At 38.9% G+C, this 18,138-nt stretch overlaps 1 protein-coding gene across 9 annotated transcripts in view; it reads left to right on the top strand.

Moving 5' to 3' along the window:
- TNPO1 (transportin 1) overlaps positions 1-18,138 on the top strand; it is a 387,652-nt gene that overhangs the window by 347,567 nt on the left and 21,947 nt on the right. For all 9 annotated transcript variants that reach the window (XM_039544333.1, XM_039544330.1, XM_039544332.1 and 6 more), the window contains 8 exons: positions 207-293; positions 998-1,105; positions 1,313-1,471; positions 1,575-1,662; positions 4,418-4,516; positions 4,713-4,808; positions 13,779-13,854; positions 14,688-14,787. In XM_039544333.1, the coding sequence (XP_039400267.1) occupies positions 207-293; positions 998-1,105; positions 1,313-1,471; positions 1,575-1,662; positions 4,418-4,516; positions 4,713-4,808; positions 13,779-13,854; positions 14,688-14,787 (813 nt within the window). The remainder of the gene's footprint in view (positions 1-206; positions 294-997; positions 1,106-1,312; positions 1,472-1,574; positions 1,663-4,417; positions 4,517-4,712; positions 4,809-13,778; positions 13,855-14,687; positions 14,788-18,138) is intronic.

The raw sequence follows: 18,138 nt of genomic DNA, 5'->3' as shown, positions 1-18,138 counted from the left end.
GACAGTTGTTTACAATTATCACAGTTGAAACAATTGTAGTGATTTCAACCATTGATATGTCATAAGGACCTTTTTTGTAAAAGAGAAAATGTGAGGTGAGATGAGAAGGGATCATGTGTTCCAGACTTCTGAGGTAGACAACTTGGGTATTTTGGAATTCAGTATTCCATCAGTTAATCAACAATGTTTTTCCTCACTACAAATAGGAATATATTCAGATGCTAATGCCTCCACTAATCCAGAAATGGAACATGTTGAAGGATGAGGATAAAGATCTCTTCCCTTTGTTAGAGGTAAATGTTATGAAGTATTTTGGTGTGAAATTGTATAGGTTATCCAATCTCTCTTCTTCTAAGTTGATTTCGTGTTATAAATATGTTTAATATAAAGCAGTCTGGATTTTATTGTGGGGAATCTTAAGGATCTGAACTATAATTGTGCATAAATTAGTGTAGCTCTTACAAGAATGATCCTTTCTTCTGAAAAGACTTCAGGTTGGGGGTGTGACTGTAGAGATTAGGCATAGTGGTAAAAATGTTAATTATGGAAAAAGCCATTTCTGCGTAACTCATTCATTTTGACTGGAAAGAGATTTTCTGTGATTTAAAGATATAGCCATTTGGGGAATATCTCCTCCCAGAGCAAAGATTTTAGGTTAGTTTCGCTGGAGTCCTTGTGTTCTTCTCCTACAGCATTTTTTACTGCCCATCTTTTATTCCCACAACTTTGCTTCCATAGAACAACTGGGAGGCACTCCCAGTTGGACACTGTCAGCCATCTCCTGTAAACTGAACATTCCCCTTCAAAATCTGTGGCATGAAAATTATTAGCCCAGTCCTAAACCATGTTTTCCATAACGGTAGCATGTTATACTATTGTCTGAAATAGTGTCTGCCCAAAATTGTTAAATTTTTCTCTTCTCTATATTTAAGTAGGGCCTAGTGAAAGAAAAAGTATACATTTTCATTATCACGTGTACATTGCTTTTGTATTCCAGTGCCTGTCTTCGGTTGCCACTGCCTTGCAATCTGGCTTCCTTCCATACTGTGAACCCGTGTATCAGCGTTGTGTAAACCTGGTACAGAAGACTCTTGCACAAGCCATGGTATTTTTCTATTATTCCCAGGATTTGTAGATGCATTGGGTATGCAACTGCTTGTGTATCACACTGGGATTTATAACATATCCATCAAACAACATCTGACTGAAGTTACAAAACATAAACCAATTCCTGATTTGCATGCATAGCATAGAGAGAACTCAATCTGTTTATATTGAAGGTGCATGTTTTTAACCAGTGTTTTTATTACAGTTGCACAATGCTCAGCCAGACCAATACGAGGCACCAGATAAAGACTTCATGATTGTGGCTCTTGATTTACTCAGTGGCTTAGCTGAAGGACTTGGAGGCAACATTGAACAGCTAGTGGCTCGCAGTAATATCTTGACACTAATGTACCAATGCATGCAGGTGAGAAGAAATTTTTTTGTAAACCCTGGGATTTTATTTTTTTAAATAAGCCTAGTTCTAATCAACTTCTTTCTTCTCCCTTTGTGGGTTTTTTGGTTTGTAGGATAAAATGCCTGAGGTACGACAGAGTTCTTTTGCCTTGTTAGGTGACCTGACAAAGGCATGCTTTCAGCATGTTAAGCCTTGCATAGGTATGTTTCTTTTTTTATATATATATATATAGAGAGAGAGAGAGTGTCGTTAGCTTATTTCTAGGGCTGTCAAGCGATTAAACAACAATAGAATATCATTTATTTAAATATTTTTGGGTGTTTTCTACATTTTGAAATATATTGATTTCAGTTACAACTCCGAATACAAAGTGTACAGTGCTCACTTTATATTGATTACAAATAATTGCACTGTAAAAAACAAAGTATTTTTTCAGTTCACCTAATACAAATACTGTCGTGCAATCTTATTATCATGAAAGTTGAACTTACAAGTGCAGAATTATGTACCTAAAAAGCATTTTAAAAAAAAGTAAAACTTTAGAGCCTACAAGTCCACTCAGTCATACTTCAGCCAATTACTTTGACAAAAAAGTTTTACATTTGCAGGCGATAATGCTGCCCGCTTCTCATTTACAATGTCACCTGAAAGTGAGAACAGGTGTTCTCATGGCACTGTTGTAGCCGGTGTTGCAAGATATTTACGTGCCAGATGTGCTAAAGATTCATATTTTCCTTCATGCTTTAACCACCATTGCAGAGGACATGTGTCCATGCTTATGACGGGTTCTGCTCAATAACAGTCCAAAGCAGAGTGGACTGACGCATGTTCATTTTCATCTTCTGAGTCAGATGCCACCAGCAGAAGGTTGATTTTCTTTTTTGATGGTTTGAGTTCTGTAGTTTCTGCATCAGAGTGTTGCTCTTTTAAGACTTCTGAAAGCATGCTCCCTACCTCGTCCCTCTCAGATTTTGGAAAGCACTTCAGAGTCTTAAACCTTGGGTCAACTGCTGTAGCTATTTTTAGAAATCTCACATTGGTACCTTCTTTGCGTTTTGTCAGATCTGCAGTAAAAGTGTTCTTAAAACGAACATGTGCTGGGTCATCATCCGACACTGCTATAGCATGAAATATATGGCAGAATGTGGGTAAAACAGAATGGGAGACATACAATTCTCCCCCCCCCCCCCAAGGAATTCAGTCACAAATTTAATTAATGCATTATTTTTTTTAACAAGCATCCGCATGGAAGCACATCCTCTGGGAATGATGGTCGAAGCATGAAGGGGCATGTGAATGTTTAGCATCTTTGGCACGTAAATACCTTGCAACGCCAGCTGCAAAAGTGCCATGCGAATGCCTGTTCTTACTTTCAGGTGACATTGTAAATAAGAAGCAGGCAATGTAAATGTAAACAAACTTGTTTGTCATAGCGATTGGCTGAACAAGAAGTAGGACTGAGTGGACTTGTAGGCTCTAAAGTTTTACATTACAAGTTACACTTATAAATTGAAAAATTGAATTGAAAAATACTATTTATCATTTTTACAGTGTAAGTATTTGTAATAAAAATATAAAGTGAGCACTGCACACTTTGTATTGTGTTGTAATATAAATCAATATTTGAAAATGTAGAAAAATATCCAAAAAATTAATAAATTTAAATTGGCATTCTACTGTTTAACAGAGCGATTAATCGACAGCCCTACTTATTTCACATGTTGATAGCTGAAGAAAAAGATGGTGGTATCTTCACCATGGACCGGATTGATTCTCCTGGTGGTGGAAGGTCTGCCTGTTCTGGGGAAATGGGCAGTATCAGTTACCAGACAGCTAACTCATTAGTCAATTCCTCTCACTAGGGAGTGGGTGCTGTTAAGGGTAGGAGTAGATGTCCTAGTTCAAAGTATCACATAGGGCCGGTAGTAGTCGCTTCCAAGGCTCCTATGGAGGCCTGATAGCAGACTTGAAAGCTGCCATCCCACAGCAGAAACCTTAATGGGGAAGAGAGGTGGCAGTACCAACCATCCTCTGAGTCAGGGGTAGTCAATAGGCAGACTGCCAGACACTTTTGAACAGACCCCAAAATCTTTATTTTTATTTATATATAAATGTATTCTTCTCAGGAGTCTGGACCTTGACTATACTTTGACCAAGAAATTTGGACCTTGACAAAAAAATAGACTATCCCTGCTTCTGAGTGAATTAAGCACACTGGGCCAGGCTGATGCAAAGTTCAGTTTTCACCACCCTGAACCAGCAATCATGTGTGGACATAGATCTGTTTAGATCATACTTTATAAAGGCACATTGCATTTTGCTTTTTTTTTAAATTAAATTTAAACTGTTCAAGAGTGTTTTTCTCCAGACTGATTTTATACTATGGTCAGCTTTGATCTGGCATATTCAAACTGCTTTGCAACTAATGTAGCTACTTTCTGTTGAAAATGGAAAAGCTGATAAAATGTTATCCCTGATTTACAACCTATACTGCTTGTTTTAGGAGTGTATTGTTTCTTTTGCAAACATCTGCATATAATAATTGAAAATGTGAAAAGCTTATCCAAGAGCTTATTTTCTTTATTTCAGCAGAAGGGTTATAGTGTCCATTGTAGGTTTTTATAGACTTGCTGATCCCTTTGGCAGAGATATATGCCAGAGAGGCCTGTAACTTTCCTCCAAACAATTACTGGACTGACTTGGAAATTCTAAAATTTGAATTAATTCTTTGTCAGATGTTTTATCAGTTCAATGACATGATGTGTGCCTTCATGACGCACTTATTTGAGGAATTAGTTGCAAAATTGTTGCTCCTAACTCTTGTCTGTTTTACATGAGACATTCCATGTATTTACATATTTTTAGGTTATGAAAAATTGTTTACCGAGAACTTCTAGTAGTGGAAAAAAATAACTTTACTGCACACAGTCAGTTTAAAAATATTGTTCTTTCTAGCTGATTTCATGCCGATTTTGGGAACCAACCTAAATCCTGAGTTCATTTCTGTGTGCAACAATGCTACATGGGCAATTGGCGAAATCTCCATTCAAATGGGTAAGAATTGATTAATTTGTTTACATTTTTTTTAAATGCATGTTTACAATATAAAATGTTTAAAGGTTTTTCTTTTTTGTTCAGTTAAATGGCAAATGAAAATTTTGTTTGTGTTCTAAAATATATACACACATCTATTTTGATTGATTATTTTAATAGTCATTTTCTTCTGAATTTTTTTTTTTGGCTATTTTAGGTATAGAGATGCAGCCTTATATTCCTATGGTGTTGCACCAGCTTGTAGAAATCATTAACAGACCCAACACACCAAAGACGTTGTTAGAGAACACAGGTACCCTATAATAGAAATGTTTGTGTGAAAAGAATTATGTAGTTGTCTTTCAGAGATGAAAAATCACCTACAGCCTTTAAAAATTGCTTAGGGAAACCAAACCAGAACTGATGCATTTACAGTGTTTATTAGCAAAAACAGCTCTGTTTTGCAGAAGTTTTTACAAGTCTCAGTGCTGCAGTGAGCCAACTGTCATATATTTTAAGTTCTTATGGTTGTTGCTTTTTAAACCCTTTTAATAAAATTAATAGATTTGTTAGACCTGAAAGAATTGGAGGTTTTCCTTTACACTAGTTTAGATGCATATCATATGTAGATTCATGCATATGTGTGTGTCTAACTTTGGAAAGTTTGAAAACATAATTTGCATATGTGAAAATAGCAGAGGAAAATGAAGATTTGGAATTAACAAAAACAAAAAACATCCAACGGGTGCGCCAGTATTAGAGAGAAATCAGTTTGTAGTAATTGCACTAAAAAAATCTTGATCTATAGTGGTAACGGTACTACAGTCAAATTAAAGTGTAAAAATTAAGTGTGTAATGTAGTTTGTAGTGCCTAACTTTTTATTAAAAATTATGAAAACTACTCCAGTGATAGCATGCATGTTTTTTATTCTGGCCAATGACAGTGGCCTTCATATTGGGAGCTGCTAGCAAGTGTCTTATTAAATATGCACTCCTGAGGCTTGTTTCTTTTGCATTTTTAGAGAGCATGTTCTGGTATAAAGAGCACCTTCCATACTCTAGAAAAGCTAAATTAATTATGATTTACTGAGTTTCATTTTAGTATATCGACTTTTTCTTGGCATTTTCTTAATTCAATGTCCTCTCAAATTTTTTGCAGTTACTCATTATTTTCCTTTTGGTGAGGAAACCATAGTTCTTTGAGTAGTGTCCCTATATGTATTCCACTTCTGGTGTGCACGTGCCCCACACACCTTTGATCCGAGATTTTCACTAGCAGTGTCTATTTGGTCTGCATATATGCTGCTGATAACCTCATGCCCAGTACCAAGGCTACATCAGGTTGTGCAGGAGAACTGCCGTCAGTTTCTTCTCAACCACCTTGGCCTGAGATGGAGTTTATTATGTCTGCATTTTGTGTGCCTCAGCTGCTTGCTGAGTTTTTTGTACTTAGTTTATTTAGTTTAGTTTGTTAGTAGTAGTAATAGTTAAAACAATCTTTCAATAACCAGGAATTATTTCCTCTGAGGAAATTCTCTCTGTGAAGGGTGTGCCTGTTCACAGGTGTTTAAGCACTGCCTCATGTGGAGAGGTTATTCCAGTCAGCGATGGACAGTCTAACTGTGTTACTGCCTGGGAGAGAGTTGCATCCCACAGAAGTGTAACTCCTGTTTAGCCATAGGACAACTGGGAAATCAAGTTGCAACTGTTAATGATGGAATGCTCCCTTCACCTGAGTTCGGAGCCAAGTCAGGCGATCCCCTTTGTACATTAGTCCCTGGGATCTCTAGCAGCCCTTTGACCTCAGCGCAATACTCTTACAAAGGGGAAAGCCTTGAAGATCTTTTCTAAAGATCCTGAGAAGAGGCGCTCTAATTCCCCTCCTAATGTATCCATCTTGGAAAGTGCTCACTCTCTGACCAGGTCAGCAGCTGTGCTTGGTGCTGTAGTGGCAAAAGGCTCTTCTGGTACCAGCAAGGTGGGAAAATGCTGCAGCTCTAAGAATAAACATGGGTCTGAGAAGGAGCTAGTATTGTCTAGTGGAGATGGTCAGAGCGCAAACACAGAAGATCAGTACTATTGGACTTAACACCTCTCCCAGTACCCTTATCGAGCTCTTTGGTACCATTTAAGACTAAACCTCCATTTACATCAGCACTACCTGTTAAGCGCTCAAAACCATTGGTACCTTCCTGCAGGGACAGGCGTATTGGTCTGTCGGTACCACAACTAAATACTGGAACACTTTAGGAAGCTGAAGGGCTTATTGGTGACTGCTTGAACCAGTGTGTCTGTTGGTGACAGGTACTGAGCATCTCTCTACTGAAAACCTCTGTCCCCGAACCTTTATACATTCCACAGTACTGTCACCTCTCTTCAGTCAAAGCTCTCCCATTAGAGGATGATAATGGAGATCTCCTTTCCGTATCATTAATCTTTGTTCGGCGTACTCCTATGTACGAATATACAAACCCCACTTTCTCAAAGAGACAGGGAAGGTGTCCGGGAACTTCATCATTCCTGGTGGGAACAACTCTGGATGCAACCCCCACCCCTTTATGGGCCTCAATGGCCATATTGGGGTCCCTGGGCATTTTATCGCCGGCAAGTCTCCAGACCCCCTCTCCTCTCCTCTCCTCTCGGGATGATAGGGAGACTCAAATGTCTACTCTCCAACAATAGGAGGAAATTTTTGAGGATTGAGAGAAGGGCGGATAAAGAAGCTATCTCCCAGACTGCCATCTCATCATCTTCATAGGCTGAGGTGGTAATGCCCCCTCCTCTGTCTATTGCCAGTGATTTTTTTATTTTTATTTTTTTTTTTTTTTTGCTGTTTCAAGACCTCATTAAATGGGTGGCAGACTCCTTACAGATACCTTTGAGGAAATCAAAGAATTCCAACACAAGCTGTTGGATATTCTTCACTCTGTGACATCAGCCAGAGTTGCCCTTCATAACAATGAGGCTCTGGAACCTGAAAATACCATTTGCAAACCTTTACTACAGTAACACCCACATGTAAGAGAGACAATTTAAAAAGTATTGTTTTTCTCACCAAGGACTTTGAGTGACTAGTTACTTATCCTCCAGCCAGCTCTCTGATGGTTGAAATGGTGATCACACTGGGCAGACACTGGTATAAATCCATCCCATATGACGGAACAGAAGGACCTGGACCTTCTGGGGAGAAAATCTTACCCACTAGCAACCCTGCAGTTCTGCACTGTGAAATATAGAATCATAGAATTCAAGATCAGAAGGGACCAAGATCTGAAGGGACCAGGTACTGATGGCCAAGTGCAACTTTACAAATTATGCAAAATTTAGCTCCTTTATTCCACACCTTCCTTCGGACTAAAGAGAACAGTTTCAGCCTATCATTGCTAAAGGATAATTACTGGCCATGACCGCTCTTGAGGTGGCTCTTGATGCTGCAGAAATTGCAGCTCGTTCCATCTCCACTGCAGGGCATCCTGGCTACAGTGCTCTGGTTTCCCCCAGAGAAGTCCAGAATATGAGAGAGGGTCTCCTGTTTGATGGTATGAAGTTGTTCATGGAGAATACTGATGAGTTGTTGCATGCTCTTAAAGATTCCAGGTCCACATTACATTCATTGGGCAGCTACACTCCTGCAAACAATAGAAAATTCAGTAGATGGCAAATAACTCAAACATCCCACCCAATGCAATTCTCTGGTTTTCAGAGACTGATGAAACTACCTAGACAGACACGTAGGTTCCAGAGAAAAAGATCCTCTACCCACCCAACACAAGTTTGCAAAATACTTGATCATTAAAGTGTCAGTTTTGTGAGGATGGTTCAGGGTTCGGACCCTCCCTTCTCTTTAGCCTGAGAGCTGCAATGATTTGCCCACCTACCCCCATTTCTGACAAGCAGGAGAGCATATCATCTTGGACAAATGGGAGCTGAAAGTAATATCGGGCTACACCATCCATATTACCTTTCTCTTTCCTCTTTAGGGACCCTTCTCATCCATTCCTACTAAGACAAGAGATTAAGCTCCCTTCTTTGTTCAGGAGCGAGAGAGCCAGTCCCTGCTCTGCTTTGGGGAAGGGACTTGTACTCAACGTACTTCCTTGTGCAAAGAAAATAGGAGGAAAGAGGCCAATCTTAGATCTGACTCCTAAACACATTTGTGAGGTCTCAGAAGTTCGGGATGATGACTCTGGTATCTGTAACTCCTCCTTCTCTTGATTCAGGAGATTGGTTTTTGGCCCTCATCCTTCAAAGTGCATGTTTCAATATAGTGATACTCCCATTTAACAGAAGGTTCCTGCATTTTATTATAAGCTGGGATCATTTTAAGTACAGGTACTCCTGTTTGGTCTCTTCTCAGCTCAGAGAGTGTTTTCAAAAATTCTCCAGGTGGTGACTGCCTGCTTGCGTCATGAGGCAATCATAGTATTTAACTGGTTGCTCAAGGGACGGTCGTACCAAGAAGTGTTGTTAGCCTCCTGGAAAGCACTTTCTCTGTTCTTGGACTTTGGGTCACCAATTGCACGTGGGGAAAATCCAGACTGCCTCCTTTTCAGAATACACGATTTACAGGGGGTATCCCTGGATTTCTTGGTATCCAGGGCCTTCCTTCTCATGGACAGATTCACGACACTATCAAACTTTGTCAGAACTATTCAAGGGAGCCCCCAGATTTCAGTCAGAAGCGCTCTTGAACTTCTAGGTCACACAGTGGTTTCCATTTTTGTGACTGAGTGTGAGATTACACCTTGGCTGTTTCCAGGGGCGGCCCAGATCAGTTTACTCGCCAAACAGAGACCGCCTAGACAAACAGGTATAAGTTCCTCAACAGGTAAAACCCTCCTTAGATTGGTGGATAGTTAATCACAATGTAGGGGCGGGGATCTCCTGCCTCCAACCGACGCCAATAGTTAACTGTAACCATGGATGCATCTCTGTTAAGATAGGTGTGTGCGCGCCTTGGTGCTGTAATGGTACAGAAGAGATGGTCACCCCAAGAATCTACCCTCCGTATCAAGCTGTTGGAGCGCAGAGTGGTCAGAAATACCTGCCTTCATTTTCTGCCTCTCATCAGACACAAGTCTATCCAAGTCAAGACTGACCACGTGGACTGCTTGTTTGATACCAGTTGTCAGGGAGGAGTAAAATTCCCCTTCCTTCTGTGCTGAAGCAATAAGGTTATGGAAATGGTGCATAAAATGTTGCATACGAATTTCAGCAATATATTTCCAGGGTAGGAAAAATTTCAGAGCCAATGCTCTGAGCTGGTTCCCTTCCCTCCCCCCCTTCCCCTCCCCCCCCGGACTATGAATGGAAGCTGGATTTCCAGTTCTTGTCAGCATATTTCAGACTTGTGGATTTCGAGAAGTGGACCTCATTGCCACAACTACAAACAAAATGCCATCCTTTCAGTTCAAAGGCAGTGTAGGGGGAGGGGAAAGGTTAGGTCACAATTCCTTGGGGAGAGCCTTCCTTCTTACTTGGATGAAGAAGCTGTTTTGTTTCGCCTACCACCTCTGAGTCTCAAAGTGGCGAACAAAATCAGACAGGACAAGACCAGAATTATCCTAATAGCTCTGGTATGGTTGAGGCAGGCATGGTTTCCTTACCTGTTTTGCCTAGCTTTGTTCAGTGATGAATTTTCCAATCACTCCTCAGCTCCTCTCCCAGGGCTCCAGTTGACTGCTGCATCTCCAGCTGAGCGTTCTCTGACTCAAGGGCATGGCTCCTTGATAGTTTGCGGGGTTAGTAGGTCTGGTGAGCAGAGGTATAAGAGATATTAAATAGTAGGAAAGGTTCTACCAGGAATATTTACCTTCAAAAGTGGAGAAGATTTAGTCGCTTGTATGAATTCCAGAATGCTCTCCCTCAATCTTTCTCACTTCTGCTTGTTCTGGAAGATCTGCTGCAACTAAAGAAAACAGGACCATCACTTAGTTCTCTGTGTTCTTTGTGCTGCCTTTTCAGACCATTGTTTAGGGGTTCTCACTGTTTGCTCACCCTACAACCATTAGGTTCATGAAAGGTCTGGGTAATCTCTTCCCACTGGTGAAAGTCCCCATTCCAGTTTGGGACTGTAATTTGGTTCTTAAGTCTTGTGAAATCTCCTTTTGAACTGATGGTGACCTGCTTGTTACTGCATTTGTCCATGAAAACAGCCTTCTTAGTGGCTATTACATCAGCCTGCAGAGTCAGAGATGGAGGCCTTAATGGCAGACCCTCTGTTCACAGTATCCTACAAGGGCAAAGTTTCCTTAGAACCACACTCTAGGTTTCTCCTAAAGTGCCCTCTGAATCAGATCATTTACCTACCAGTTTTCTTTCCAAACCCACATTATTCCAACCTGGAGACCACCTTCCATACTCTAGATGTCAGGAGGGTGTTCGTCTCCTATCTAGATAGGACTAAATAATTTCATACGACTCCTATGCTGTTCCGTCTTGTTTACAGAAAGATCTGAAGCTTCTGCTATTTGTGCCCAAGGACTGTCAAAATGGATTTTTGGGATGTATTATAGCTTGTTACAGTGCTCACTTGACAAGGTCAGAATTGACATCTGTGGCTCTGCTAATGTTCTGGTATCTGAGATCTGTGGAGCTGCTACATGCTCTTCAGTATATACCTTCTCCAGGCACTATGCCTTAGTTGGTGCCTCTAGATCTGATGCAGCAGTTGGCAGTGCAGTTCCTTTGTGCTGGACTCTATTCCAAAGCCTATGCCTCCTCATAGTGATTCTCCTCAGGAATTTCCCAAAGTGGAGCACCCATAGGGACACTACTCCAGAAGAAAATGATTACTCACCCTGTGTGGTAACTGAAGCTCTTTAAGATTTGTTGCCCTCTGGGTGTCCCACTACCCACCCTCCTTCCCCTCTGCTTCAGTTTCTCCTGAGACTCAGTGGTGGAGAAGGAATTGAGGGTGTTTTGCCTGCTCAGATTGATGTAGCAGGGCATGCGGCTGTCAGCAACGCATGTGTGGGTCGAATGGACACTGCTAATGAAAATCTATCAATGGCACGTGAGGTGCATGCGCAGCTCAAGTGGAGTACCCATAGGGACATGCACCTTGAACTAGTTGCTGTACAGGGTGAAATAACTTCCTTCTTAGACAAACATCATAAGCTGATGTCATTCAGCTTATAAGTACAGGACTGCACTGTATCATGAGAGGTTAAAAAGAGAGAAATTGGAAGTGTTTTAGTTTGTGTGTGTGTCATCTCCAGTATTTTGTGAAACTAAATGTTAAAAATGTAGTGTTTTCAAAATTAGTGTGGAAGGTGAACTTTAAGAAGACTTAGATGGTTGTTTGGCATGTTATAGATACTGCTTTTATTTAAGAGACCATTTTAGAGCAGCTATGTAAATTAGACTGCCAGATGGTAATATCGACAAGTGAATTCTGTTTTTCTCATTAATTGATGTAGTAATTGACATGCGTCCAGTGCTCAAGTGCTTGCGTCTATTACTGTTGCGCATATTATAGAAGCATCCAAAACTGATTTTTTGTTGTTTACTCCTTTAATAGTTAATGTAAATGTAGATACGTAATTGCAAATAAATGTTGAATGTGGTGTACTTACAAGAAGTTTGTTGTAGGATATCACCCTATATACTATGTGTTCTAGAATATTTTTTCTATTTACCCTAATATTCAGCATAGCAAGCAAATGCTGCCAAAATATTTACGTTTTCCTGATGTGTTTTGTATTACTGTGATTTTTTTGTTTAACTTTTTCTCCTGTAACAATATAACTAAGACATACTCAGTAAAAAATCATTGCCTAGGAAGTGAATAGGTGGCACAATCTTCAGCCTCCACAAAAAAATACTTCTCCTTGTATAGGCTTCTGCAATGTAGAAGATGAGTGGAGTTTATCAAATGTGGGTTTAAAAAAAAACCACCTTGTAATATAACCATTTAACTGCCTGTCTTCCTGATATAAAAATGCTACTAATGTTATGTATGTATATTAAAATTGACACTGCTGTGAGGCTGCACTTCAAATTAATTTAGCTGAAAATTTTGCATGCCATGGATATTGCAGATAAGGAAAACAGAAGTATTTTATAAGTGACCAATATGCTTTAATATAATTGGTCATATGACCAAAATGAATTTCAGAAAGCTAGCATATCCTACACCAAACTTGACTGGAGAGAGCATCATCTGCTTTATTGCATGTTTCATGGGAGTGCTCACAAATGCCTGTTTTAATTAGCGTGTTGCATAGTATGTCTCTTGAACATAGGTTTCCTTTCTCTGCTTCATATGAATCTGCTGGATTTTAGTATTATTCATGTAGTTTGCTTCAAGTAATCTTTAAACATTATTCCCCACCCTCTCCTTTTTCTGAAAGATTAATCTTCTGTGAGTTGAGTGAACACCAATAAAGCATTCTTGTATGATCACCTTACCTTTCAGTCTGTCCCTTACAATAAAAGCAGTAAGCTATTTAGTCAGATACACAAATAGAATAAACTTCTTTTTGTGCTAACAACTTTGTGCCAGAAGTCAGATTCTCCCAAGAGAAATTCTATTGCATTTAGTAGATGTGATTTAAAGAGCCTATTTTACTATGATGATTTCTGTAGATATTAATGAGCTATTTACCTGCTGAGTTAATTTAGGAAAAAAAATTGTTGCTAAAAATCATGAAGAAATTGTATATATGAAGTCTTTAGCAAGAAAAGTGCTTGTATATTAATATTTTAGTTGTAGATAAAAGAGCATATTCAAAGTAACCACATTCTCTGGGTTTAATTTTAACATTGTAATCTAATGCAAACTTTAATTTTGAAATTCAAATAGTGCAATCTTAAAACAAAGTAACTTTTAAATTACTTATAGTATATTCAGCTGATATTATACACTGAAAATGCTTAGTGCTTTGTACCAAGAACATTAGAAATAATACATGTGAGTAGCTAGTTTATCACTGACTTCTAAGTAACAAGATTGCAGAGTTAAATATGAAGAGGGCAAGTCAATATCTCTGTTCAAATAGCCTTTGGAATTTAAATTGTGTTTTTGGTGTTCTCTCATTTACTTAATTCCTTTTTTTTTTTTAAATCCCCAAGAGTATACCATATATGTTGCTGCCCCTTATTTTAGGGGGTGGTAATAAACAGCACTAGTGAAATCTTATGTTTATTATCATACACAGATTCTGTTGGTTTCTGTTTCTGAGTTATTTGTTGTTTTTTCTTTATTTTTTCTCCTTCCCCCTCATTTGCTCATGTCTTGGTTGGCGTTTGGTGGTGTATAACCGTGATTGCGTTACCTTAGCAATAACAATTGGTCGTCTTGGTTACGTTTGTCCTCAAGAGGTGGCCCCCATGCTACAGCAGTTTATAAGACCCTGGTGTGTATTATTCAATCTTTTTTTTTAATTCATTTTTCTTCACTTTCTTTCTTCTCTCTATCTCACTTTTAGATATATTTTCAGTTGGTTACAAAATCACAATCCTTAATCATTGCCAACCATGTGACTAATCTTGTCCTATCAGGTTTGTGAGTTTTTAGTAGCACCGTCATGTACATTTTATGTTGTGGCTAACGACTAATTGATGCATGGGATAAGATTGTCACATGCTTGCTGTGTTAATAAGCTTGATTATGAAAGAGCATTTTAAAATCCATCAGAATGATAATATGATGCATGCAAGTACTGTAAAAGTTAAACTATGCATTACATTACTTTAAAAAAATTCAATCTTAGACTTGAATTGCTGTAAGGAATACATGTTTATAGATTTGTTATGTATGAAATAGTTTGCTTGCTTCTGTAAAAGTTAAATAACTGTTCTGTAAGTGGTATCTGATATACTTCAAACTGTGGCAGTATAGTCTGTTTTTCTTATAATAGCTCTTATCAGTACTGTGGATAAACATTTTAGTGGTATTTAATGGAATACAAGTCACTTGTTAGAAATCATAATTGTACATGGTGCAGCATTTAAAATTCAGAATTCTACAAAATGTAGACGTTTCATCATATCTAACTTCTGAAGCTAAATGCAAATAAATTTACACATGAAAAGAGACTCTGAAATATTTATTTGAAGTGTTTTGAAAACTATTCTAGGAATATCTCCTTAGTGTGACTCTTACTCCATCAAATACTGTCAAACTAGTTAATTAAATTAAATAAAAACTGATTCTGTTGCCTAATAGCCTGGTTCTCCAATTTACTAGGTGTACCTCTCTGCGGAACATAAGGGACAATGAGGAAAAGGATTCTGCTTTCCGTGGGATTTGTACCATGATCACAGTCAACCCTAGTGGAGTAGTCCAAGTAAGATATTTGCATAGGCATTTGATTTTTGTTCTGACAGGCTCATCCTAAAATTGAATAGAAATGACAGTTGGAAAAAAAAAAAAAAGCTTAATTTGAATGCTGTAAAAGAAGTTAAGCACGTATTGGTGCAATTGGTAGTACAATAGCTGGTGTAAAGTGGTGTATCTCCATTGATTTCAAGAGGATTAAACCATTTACATCAGCTAAGGATCTGACTCAGTTTGTTTTTTTCATCCTGTGGTTACTCTAATTGTAGTGGAAATATTGGAGACACACAGAGTTAATTTGAGATACTTTTTGGCAAGGAGTGCAATAAAATAATATGTACACAAAGTGGTTGTATCATATCGCAGCTGTTTTCATGTCCAGTTAAAAATGTAATACTTACTTCCTAAATCTCAACATCACTTCAAAGTGTACAAACCATAACTTAGAGTTCAAAAGATGTAAACTTATTTCAAACTGACCTCACCCAAAATGTTCTTTGTACAAATGGAAAAATAATGAATGGCTTTTTGTTTGTTTTTACTAAGTTTTGTTGTGGTTTCAGTATCTCAGCAACTGATATTGCTGGTTATACTATAATTACTACTTCAGATTAAAAATCAGTTTTGTTACTGGTTCATTTCTTTTAATTTGCAGTGTTAGAATAGCTTTTAATTACTCTGCAGTTTTTCTTTAGTCACACTTCATCCTAGAGTTCCTTTTATTTAGAAGGTGCATAGTGTGTGGGTTAGACGGTTAGAGTAAAAGACTGAGAGTCGGACCTGGAGTGTAGACTGATTCTGACAGATCTCTTGTGTGCTGTTAATCAAGTTGCTTAATCTCTCAGTGCTTTAGATTCCTCCTGTGTCAAATAGGGTAATATTTGCCATACCTGCCTCAGGGTATGTGCTGTGAGGTTTAATTTGTGTTAAGTGCTTCCAGATCTTCTGATAGAAAGCATTGCATTGTGTTGTGGTGTTTTGTAACTTTTATAGTGCAGCATTAAAGGTTTTACTGGCTTAAGTTTGCTATGACTGTAACTTACAAGTACTGAAGTCATGAATAAGTTACACAGATCATCATAAATCAGTGCCAACAGAATCTATAATGCATTCAGTTAGCCTCACATTTTACAAAAAAAACCTTCTAGGAATGTCTGAATTGAAAAAATGTTATGGATGCATTTTAATCTCTCTCTCTCTCTCTCTCTCTCTCTCTCTCTCTCTCTCTCTCTCTCAAAAGCCAAGTTAGCTAAGTACTAGATCAAAATATACAGATTTCATGTTGGGAGATATGTTATATTGCAGAAACCTTTAAAGTAGCACTTTAAAATGCATATTGGCATGACTTTTAAATCTCAATTTGTCGTCTTCCAGGGCTAGAAACAAAGGCTGTGATTCTAAAAAGTTGATAAATAAGCACCTAGGGAACTGGCCAGATTTTCAAACATGCTGAGCACCCAGCATCTTCCTTTGATTTCAGTAGAACCTGCAAGGTGCTCAGCTACCATAAGTGATTTTATGAAAATGTGCATAGAAGAACCTAAGTGCTGAGTAGCAAAGAGTCCTGTGGCACCTTATAGACTAACAGACGTATTGGAGCATGAGCGCATCCGACGAAAGCTCATGCTCCAATACGTCTTAGTCTATAAGGTGCCACAGGACTCTTTGCTGCTTTTACAGATCCAGACTAACACGGCTACCCCTCTAATAATAAATAAATAGTAATAGGAGATAAAACAATCTCCTAGAACTGGAAGGGACCTTGAAAGGTCGAGTCCAGCCCCCTGCCTTCACTGGCAGGACCAATTTTTGCCCCAGATCCCTAAGTGGCCCCCTCAAGGATTGAACTCACAACCCTGGGTTTAGCAGGCCAGTGCTCAAACCACTGAGCTATCCCTTTTTTGACGCTTTAGGAACAAAGGTTTTCAGAGTACTTTGGTTTGGAATTTACTTTGTTTTACTTTTATATTTTTTTAAAACAAGTTTCAAATGTATGGGAAGAAAATGTTTCTATTGACCTGAAACAAAAATTTCAGAATTTCATTTTGGAGGAAAAATCTCTGAAATTTTGACTTTTTATCCCATTTGAGGCCTTTTTTTCTCCAGAATCTTGAAAACTTTTGTGGGATTGGAAAAACAGATTTTCTATCAGCTCTGCTTTTTGGATGCACGTAACTATATCAAACACATTTGTTATAGGAATTTATTTTAATCACAGCTAATCAAAGTCAGTAAAATCTTTTAAGGATAATGAAATTTAATTTAGTTAATCCCTTGTGATGAATGCAGGACTGAGTCTTTAGTGAAGACTGGCACACAAGTTAATGATACTCTGGAAAAAGTTTGTAGTCTTGATTTTTATGTTCATCATAAATAAGGCTAAGATTGTCATGGAGGTCGTGGAAGGGATAGGTCAGTGGTTTGAGCATAGGCCTGCTAAACCTAGGGTTGTGAGTTCAATTCCTGAAGGGGCCATTTAGGGATCTGGGGCAAAAATCTGTCTGGGACTTAGTCCTGCTTCAAGCAGGGGGTTAGACTAGATGACCTCCTGAGGCCCCTTTCAACCCTGATATTCTATGATTTTATGAATCCGTGACTTCCAGCAATCTCTGACATTGGGGGCCCTGCAGCGGCCCAGCCTCCGTTGGTGGCAGGGAACTCTCCCACAGCTGCTGGGCCCCCCACAACTGACCAGCCGCCACTGACAACCCCTGAGCTGCCCAGCTGTTGCTGCACACTTCCTCCCCCTCCTCCCCCAGCTCCCAGTTACTGGCCGCAGAGGGACTCCAGAGTTGCTCAGCCACTGGACAATGCAGCTCCCTGCAGCTCTCGGCCACAGTGGGAGGTGGAGGGCAGAGTGTTGGACCCTTCTCCCTCCCCATTTTGTCATGGATGTTTTTAGTAAGTCAGGGACAGGTTACGGGTTCTATGATTTTTTTTTCTTTGCCTGTGACCTGCCCCCGACTGTTACTAAAAATATCCATGACAAAATCGTAGCCTTAGTCAAACCACTTCTGAAAGACAACCTACTCTTACATTTTTGTTGCAGAAGATTTATAGAGAGATCTGTTTTAGTTGTAATCTGATAGATGGTTGGGTATACAATAAATTAAATATAAAAATTTGGAAACTTGGAAATATTGGATGATGTAATTTTTGTAGTTGTAGCTTGTCAGTCATGTGAGCTGAATGAAATCTAAAGTCTAAGGGGAAGGGCACTTGGGAGAACATTGTTACAAGAAGCTGAAAGAAAAAGCTAAGAAAAGGCAAATTTATTGTTAAACTTTTAAAATGCTAATTTTTCACTTTTAGTCTTCAATCTATACTGACATTGATTTACCCTAAGGATTATAAATGGAGC

The sequence above is a fragment of the Mauremys reevesii genome, linkage group 6 (assembly GCF_016161935.1).
Source record: "Mauremys reevesii isolate NIE-2019 linkage group 6, ASM1616193v1, whole genome shotgun sequence".
In the NCBI taxonomy this organism is placed as follows: Eukaryota; Metazoa; Chordata; order Testudines; family Geoemydidae; genus Mauremys; species Mauremys reevesii.
The sequence above is the reverse complement of the archived record's forward strand: the minus strand, read 5'-3'. Positions and strand labels throughout refer to the sequence as shown.